We start from the raw sequence: 8,046 nt of genomic DNA, 5'->3' as shown, positions 1-8,046 counted from the left end.
TCACTCACTCACCCACCCACCCACTCACTCACTCACCCACCCACCCACCCACCCACCCACCCACTCACCCACCCACTCACCTACTCACCCACTCACTCACTCACTCACCCACTCACCCACTCACCCACCCACCCACCCACTCACCCACCCACTCACCTACTCACCCACTCACTCACTCACCCACCCACCCACTCACCCACCCACCCACTCACCCACCCACTCACCTACTCACTCATCCACCCACTCACCCACCCACCCACTCACCCACCCACCCACTCACTCACCCACTCACCTACTCACTCATCCACCCACTCACCCACCCACTCACTCACCCACTCACCTACTCACTCATCCACCCACTCACCCACTCACCCACTCACCTACTCACTCATCCACCCACTCACCCACCCACCCACCCTACCCCCCCCCACCCACCCACCCTACCCCCCCCACCCACCCACCCTACCCCCCCCACCACCCTCCTCCCATCCCCACCTTCACCCCCCCCACCTGTGTCACCCCCCCCCTCACCCCCTTCACCCCCCCCCCACCACTTGTGTCATCACCACCCCACCCCCCACCTCCAATGCAGGGCGCTGATTGGCCTGGGCGCGGTGGACGCGACCTTTGAACTGCTGCCCGTCGTCGACGGGGGCGTGGTCAGCGGTCACGTGCTGCTGAGGATGGGCGGAGCTCCGGGAGCGGGGGGGTCGCGGCGGGGTCAGGGGTCGAGGGTCAAGAGGTCGCAGCCCGCGACCTGCGGCGTCGTCGATGACCCGGACGGAGCGGAGAGGCCGCGGGTGGCTCAGTCCCAGGGGGGGGTGGGTGGGGGTGGTGGGGGGTGGGGGGGGGGGTGAGTGGGTGGGGGTGGTGGGGGGTGGGGGGTGGGGGGTGGGGGGGGGGGGTGAGTGGGTGGGTGAGTGGGTGGGTGGGTGGGTGAGTGGGTGAGTGAGTGGGTGGGTGAGTGAGTGAGTGGGTGGGTGAGTGGGTGAGTGGGTGGGTGAGTGAGTGAGTGGGTGGGTGAGTGGGTGGGTGGGTGGGTGAGTGAGTGAGTGGGTGGGTGGGTGAGTGGGTGGGTGGGTGAGTGAGTGGGTGGGTGAGTGGGTGAGTGGGTGGGTGAGTGAGTGAGTGAGTGGGTGGGTGAGTGGGTGGGTGGGTGGGTGAGTGAGTGAGTGAGTGGGTGGGTGAGTGGGTGGGTGGGTGAGTGAGTGGGTGAGTGGGTGGGTGGGTGGGTGAGTGGTTGGGTGGGTGGGTGAGTGGGTGGGTGGGTGAGTGGGTGGGTGGGTGAGTGGGTGAGTGGGTGGGTGAGTGGGTGGGTGGGTGGGTGGGTGGGTGAGTGGGTGGGTGGGTGGGTGGGTGAGTGGTTGGGTGGGTGGGTGGGTGAGTGGGTGGGTGGGTGAGTGGGTGGGTGGGTGGGTGAGTGGGTGGGTGGGGGGGGGGGGTGGGGGGGGGTGGTGGGGGGTGGGGGTGGTGGGGGTGGGGGGGGGGTGGTGGGGGGTGGGGGGTGGGGGGGGTGGTGGGGGGTGGGTGGGGGTGGTGGGGGGTGGGGGGGGTGAGTGGGTAGGGGTGGTGGGGGGTGGGGGGGGTGAGTGGGTGGGTGGGTGGGTGAGTGGGTGGGTGGGTGAGTGGTTGAGTGGGTGGGTGAGTGGGTGGGTGAGTGGGTGGGTGAGTGGGTGAGTGGGTGGGTGAGTGAGTGAGTGAGTGGGTGGGTGAGTGGGTGGGTGGGTGGGTGAGTGAGTGAGTGAGTGGGTGAGTGGGTGGGTGGGTGGGTGGGTGAGTGGGTGGGTGGGTGAGTGGGTGAGTGGGTGGGTGAGTGGGTGGGTGGGTGGGTGAGTGGTTGGGTGGGTGGGTGAGTGGGTGGGTGGGTGGGTGAGTGGGTGGGTGGGTGAGTGGGTGGGTGGGTGGGTGGGTGAGTGGGTGGGTGGGTGAGTGGGTGAGTGGGTGGGTGAGTGGGTGGGTGGGTGGGTGGGTGAGTGGGTGGGTGGGTGAGTGGGAGGGTGGGTGGGTGAGTGGGAGGGTGAGTGAGTGGGTGGGTGGGTGGGGGGGGGGGTGGGGGGGGGTGGTGGGGGGTGGTGGGGTGGGTGGGTGGGTGAGTGAGTGGGTGGGTGGTTGGGGGGGGGGTGAGTGAGTGAGTGAGTGGGTGGGTGGGTGAGTGGGTGAGTGAGTGAGTGAGTGGGTGAGTGAGTGGGTGAGTGAGTGAGTGGGTGAGTGAGTGGGTGGGTGAGTGGGTGAGTGAGTGAGTGGGTGGGTTGGGGGGGGGGGGTGAATGAGTGAGTGGGTGGGTGGGTGAGTGAGTGGGTGGGTGGGTGGGTGGGTGAGTGAGTGAGTGAGTGGGTGGGTGAGTGGGTGAGTGAGTGAGTGGGTGGGTGGGTGGGTGGGTGAGTGAGTGAGTGGGTGGGTGGGTGAGTGGGTGAGTGAGTGGGTGAGTGGGTGGGTGGGTGAGTGGGTGGGTGAGTGGGTGAGTGAGTGGGTGGGTGAGTGGGTGGGTGGGTGAGTGGGTGAGTGAGTGAGTGGGTGGGTGGGTGAGTGGGTGAGTGAGTGGGTGAGTGGGTGGGTGGGTGAGTGGGTGGTGAGTGGGTGAGTGGGTGGGTGAGTGGGTGAGTGAGTGGGTGAGTGAGTGGGTGAGTGAGTGAGTGAGTGGGTGAGTGAGTGGGTGGGTGAGTGGGTGAGTGAGTGAGTGGGTGGTTGGGGGGGGGGGTGAATGAGTGAGTGGGTGGGTGGGTGAGTGAGTGGGTGGGTGGGTGGGTGGGTGGGTGGGTGAGTGAGTGAGTGAGTGGGTGGGTGAGTGGGTGAGTGAGTGAGTGAGTGGGTGGGTGGGTGGGTGGGTGAGTGAGTGAGTGGGTGGGTGGGTGAGTGGGTGAGTGAGTGGGTGAGTGGGTGGGTGGGTGAGTGGGTGGGTGAGTGGGTGAGTGAGTGGGTGGGTGAGTGGGTGGGTGAGTGGGTGAGTGAGTGAGTGGGTGGGTGGGTGAGTGGGTGAGTGAGTGGGTGAGTGGGTGGGTGGGTGAGTGGGTGGGTGAGTGGGTGAGTGAGTGGGTGAGTGAGTGGGTGAGTGAGTGGGTGAGTGAGTGGGTGGGTGAGTGGGTGAGTGAGTGGGTGGTTGGGGGGGGGGGGGTGAGTGAGTGAGTGGGTGGGTGAGTGGGTGAGTGAGTGGTGGGTGAGTGGGTGGGTGAGTGGGTGAGTGAGTGAGTGGGTGGGTGGGTGAGTGGGTGAGTGGAGTGGGTGAGTGGGTGGGTGGGTGAGTGGGTGGGTGAGTGGGTGAGTGAGTGGGTGAGTGAGTGGGTGAGGTGGGTGGGTGAGTGAGTGAGTGAGTGGGTGGGTGAGTGGGTGGGTGGGTGAGTGAGTGAGTGAGTGAGTGAGTGGGTGAGTGGGTGGGTGGGTGGGTGGGTGAGTGGGTGGGTGGGTGAGTGGGTGAGTGGGTGAGTGGGTGGGTGAGTGGGTGGGTGGGTGAGTGGGTGGGTGGGTGAGTGGTTGGGTGGGTGGGTGAGTGGGTGGGTGGGTGAGTGGGTGGGTGGGTGGGTGAGTGGGTGGGTGGGTGAGTGGGTGAGTGGGTGGGTGAGTGGGTGGGTGGGTGGGTGAGTGGGTGGGTGGGTGGGTGGGTGAGTGGGAGGGTGGGTGGGTGAGTGGGAGGGTGAGTGAGTGGGTGGGTGGGTGGGGGGGGGGGGGTGGGGGGGGGTGGTGGGGGGTGGGGGTGGTGGGGGGTGGGGGGGGGGTGGTGGGTGGGTGAGTGGGTGGGTGGGTGGGTGAGTGAGTGGGTGGGTGGTTGGGGGGGGGGGGGTGAGTGAGTGAGTGAGTGGGTGGTGGGTGGGTGAGTGGAGTGAGTGATGTGAGTGAGTGGGTGAGTGAGTGGGTGAGTGATAGTGAGTGAGTGGTGAGTGAGTGGGTGGGTGAGTGGGTGAGTGAGTGAGTGGGTGGTTGGGGGGGGGGGGTGAATGAGTGAGTGGGTGGGTGGGTGAGTGAGTGGGTGGGTGGGTGGGTGAGTGAGTGAGTGAGTGGGTGGGTGGGTGAGTGGGTGAGTGAGTGAGTGAGTGGGTGGGTGGGTGGGTGGGTGGGTGAGTGAGTGAGTGGGTGGGTGGGTGAGTGGGTGAGTGAGTGGGTGAGTGGGTGGGGTGGGTGAGTGGGTGGGTGAGTGGGTGAGTGAGTGGGTGGGTGAGTGGGTGGGTGAGTGGGTGAGTGAGTGAGTGGGTGGGTGGGTGAGTGGGTGAGTGAGTGGGTGAGTGGGGTGGGTGGGTGAGTGGGTGGGTGAGTGGGTGAGTGAGTGGGTGAGTGAGTGGGTGAGTGAGTGAGTGGGTGAGTGAGTGGGTGGGTGAGTGGGTGAGTGAGTGAGTGGGTGGTTGGGGGGGGGGGTGATGATGAGTGAGTGGGTGGGTGGGTGAGTGAGTGGGTGGGTGGGTGGGTGGGTGGGTGAGTGAGTGAGTGGTGAGGGTGAGTGAGTGGGTGGGTGGGTGGGTGAGTGGGAGGGTGGGTGGGTGAGTGGGAGGGTGAGTGAGTGGGTGGGTGGGTGGGTGGGGGGGGGGGTGGGGGGGGGTGGTGGGGGGTGGGGGTGGTGGGGGGTGGGGGGGGGGTGGTGGGTGGGTGAGTGGGTGGGTGGGTGGGTGAGTGAGTGGGTGGGTGGTTGGGGGGGGGGGGTGAGTGAGTGAGTGAGTGGGTGGGTGGGTGAGTGGGTGAGTGAGTGAGTGAGTGGGTGAGTGAGTGGGTGAGTGAGTGAGTGGGTGAGTGAGTGGGTGGGTGAGTGGGTGAGTGAGTGAGTGGGTGGTTGGGGGGGGGGGGGTGAATGAGTGAGTGGGTGGGTGGGTGAGTGAGTGGGTGGGTGGGTGGGTGGGTGAGTGAGTGAGTGAGTGGGTGGGTGAGTGGGTGAGTGAGTGAGTGAGTGGGTGGGGGTGGTGTGGGTGAGTGAGTGAGTGGGTGGGTGGGTGAGTGGGTGAGTGAGTGGGTGAGTGGGTGGGTGGGTGAGTGGGTGGGTGAGTGGGTGAGTGAGTGGGTGGGTGAGTGGGTGGGTGAGTGGGTGAGTGAGTGAGTGGGTGGGTGGGTGAGTGGGTGAGTGAGTGGGTGAGTGGGTGGGTGGGTGAGTGGGTGGGTGAGTGGGTGAGTGAGTGGGTGAGTGAGTGGGTGAGTGAGTGAGTGGGTGAGTGAGTGGGTGGGTGAGTGGGTGAGTGAGTGAGTGGGTGGTTGGGGGGGGGGGGTGAATGAGTGGGTGGGTGGGTGAGTGAGTGGGTGGGTGGGTGGGTGGGTGGGTGGGTGGGTGAGTGAGTGAGTGAGTGGGTGGGTGAGTGGGTGAGTGAGTGAGTGAGTGGGTGGGTGGGTGGGTGGGTGGGTGAGTGAGTGAGTGGGTGGGTGGGTGAGTGGGTGAGTGAGTGGGTGAGTGGGTGGGTGGGTGAGTGGGTGGGTGAGTGGGTGAGTGAGTGGGGTGGGTGAGTGGGTGGGTGAGTGGGTGAGTGAGTGAGTGGGTGGGTGGGTGAGTGGGTGAGTGAGTGGGTGAGTGGGTGGGTGGGTGAGTGGGTGGGTGGGTGAGTGGGTGAGTGAGTGGGTGAGTGAGTGGGTGAGTGAGTGGGTGAGTGATGTGGGTGAGTGAGTGGGTGGTTGGGGGGGGGGGTGAGTGAGTGAGTGAGTGGGTGGGTGAGTGAGTGAGTGGGTGAGTGGGTAGGTGAGTGAGTGGGTGGGTGAGGTGTGTGGGTGGGTGAGTGGGTGGGGTGAGTGTATGGGTGGGTGGGTGGGTGAGTGAGTGGGGTGAGTGAGTGAGTGGGTGAGTGAGTGGGTGAGTGAGTGAGTGGGTGGGTGAGTGGGTGGGTGAGTGGGTGAGTGAGTGAGTGGGTTGTTGGGGGGGGGGGGGTGAGTGAGTGGGTGGGTGAGTGCGTGAGTGGGTGAGTGGGTGGGTGGGTGGGTGAGTGAGTGAGTGAGGTGAGTGAGTGGGTGGGTGAGTGGGTGGGTGGGTGGGTGGGTGGGTGAGTGGGTGGGTGAGTGGGTGAGTGGGTGGGTGAGTGGGTGGGTGGGTGAGTGGGTGGGTGGGTGAGTGGGTGGGTGGGTGGTTGGGTGGGTGAGTGGGTGGGTGGGTGGGTGAGTGAGTGAGTGAGTGGGTGGGTGAGTGAGTGGGTGGGTGGGTGAGTGGGTGGGTGAGTGGGTGGGTGGGTGAGTGGGTGGGTGAGTGGGTGGGTGGGTGGGTGGGTGAGTGGGTGGGTGGGTGGTGGGTGAGTGAGTGGGTGAGTGGGTGGGTGAGTGAGTGAGTGGGTGGGTGGGTGAGTGGGTGAGTGGGTGAGTGGGTGAGTGAGTGGGTGGGTGAGTGGGTGGGTGAGTGGGTGAGTGGGTGGGTGGGTGTGGTGAGTGACGTGAGTGGGTGGTTGAGTGGGTGGGTGAGCAAGTTGGTGGGTGGGTGAGCGAGCGAGTTGGTAGATGGGTGAGTGAGTTAGTGGGTGGGTGGGTGAGTGAGTGGGTGGGTGGGTGAGTGAGTGGGAGGGTGAGTGGGTGGGTGGGTGGGTGGGTGGGTGGGTGGGTGAGTGAGTGAGTGGGTGGGTGAGTGAGTGGGTGGGTGAGTGGGTGGGTGAGTGGGTGAGTGGGTGGGTTAGTGGGTGGGTGGGTGAGTGGGTGGGTGGGTGGGTGGGTGAGTGGGTGGGTGAGTGGGTGAGTGGGTGGGTGGGTGGGTGAGTGAGTGAGTGGGTGGGTGGGTGGGTGAGTGGGTGGGTGAGTGGGTGAGTGGGTGGGTTAGTGGGTGGGTGGGTGAGTGGGTGGGTGGGTGGGTGAGTGGGTGGGTGGGTGAGTGGGTGGGTGGGTGGGTGAGTGAGTGAGTGAGTGGGTGGGTGGGTGAGTGGGTGGGTGGGTGAGTGGGTGGGTGGGTGAGTGGGTGGGTGAGTGGGTGGGTGAGTGGGTGAGTGGGTGGGTGAGTGGGTGGGTGGGTGAGTGGGTGGGTGAGTGGGTGGGTGGGTGGGTGGGTGGGTGAGTGAGTGGGTGGGTGAGTGGGTGGGTGGGTGAGTGGGTGGGTGAGTGGGTGAGTGGGTGAGTGGGTGGGTGAGTGGGTGGGTGGGTGAGTGGGTGGGTGGGTGAGTGGGTGGGTGAGTGGGTGAGTGGGTGAGTTGGTGGGTGGGTGGGTGAGTGGGTGAGTGGGTGAGTGGGTGGGTGGGTGGGTGAGTGGGTGGGTGAGCAAGTTGGTGGGTGGGTGATCGAGCGAGTTGGTGGATGGGTGAGTGGGTGGGTGGGTGAGTGAGTGAGTGGGTGAGCGAGTGAATGGGTGGGTGGGTGAGTGAGTGACTGTGTGAGTGAGTGGGTGAGTGAGTGACTGAGTAAGTGACTGTGTAAGTGGGTGAGTGAGTGAGTGACTGTGTGAGTGAGTGAGTGACTGTGTAAGTGGGTGAGTGAGTGAGTGACTGTGTGAGTGAGTGAGTGAGTGGGTGAGTGAGTGAGTGAGTAAGTGACTGTGTAAGTGGGTGAGTGAGTGACTGTGTGAGTGAGTGGGTGAGTGAGTGAGTGAGTGACTGTGTAAGTGGGTGAGTGGGTGAGTGAGTGAGTGACTGTGTGAGTGAGTGAGTGAGTGGGTGAGTGAGTGACTGAGTAAGTGGGTGAGTGAGTGAGTGACTGTGTGAGTGAGTGAGTGAGTGAGTGACTGTGTGAGTGAGTGAGTGACTGTGTAAGTGGGTGAGTGAGTGAGTGACTGTGTGAGTGAGTGAGTGAGTGAGTGACTGTGTGAGTGAGTGAGTGACTGTGTGAGTGAGTGAGTGACTGTGTAAGTGGGTGAGTGAGTGAGTGAGTGACTGTGTGAGTGAGTGAGTGAGTGGGTGAGTGACTGTGTCAGTGAGTGAGTGAGTGACTGTGTGAGTGAGTGAGTGAGTGGGTGAGTGAGTGACTGAGTAAGTGGGTGAGTGAGTGAGTGACTGTGTGAGTGAGTGAGTGAGTGACTGTGTGAGTGAGTGAGTGAGTGAGTGACTGTGTAAGTGGGTGAGTGAGTGAGTGAGTGTGTGAGTGAGTGGGGTGAGTGAGTGAGTGAGTGAGTGGGTGAGTGAGTGAGTGACTGTGTGAGTGAGTGAGTGACTGTGTGAGTGAGTGAGTGACTGTGTGAGTGAC

At 64.4% G+C, this 8,046-nt stretch overlaps 1 protein-coding gene across 1 annotated transcript in view; it reads left to right on the top strand.

The window, feature by feature from the left end:
- Positions 1-592: 592 nt before the first annotated feature.
- LOC144954103 (snake venom metalloproteinase neuwiedase-like) overlaps positions 593-8,046 on the top strand; it is a gene marked incomplete at both ends in the record, with an annotated part of 28,375 nt that continues 20,921 nt past the window's right edge. Inside the window, one exon of the mRNA XM_078884678.1 lies at positions 593-821. Coding sequence (XP_078740804.1) covers positions 593-821 — 229 coding nt within the window. The remainder of the gene's footprint in view (positions 822-8,046) is intronic.

This window comes from Lampetra fluviatilis, unplaced genomic scaffold (genome assembly GCF_964198595.1).
Source record: "Lampetra fluviatilis unplaced genomic scaffold, kcLamFluv1.1 SCAFFOLD_1024, whole genome shotgun sequence".
NCBI classification, from domain to species: domain Eukaryota; kingdom Metazoa; phylum Chordata; class Hyperoartia; order Petromyzontiformes; family Petromyzontidae; genus Lampetra; species Lampetra fluviatilis.
This window is presented reverse-complemented; position numbering and strand designations above follow the sequence as displayed.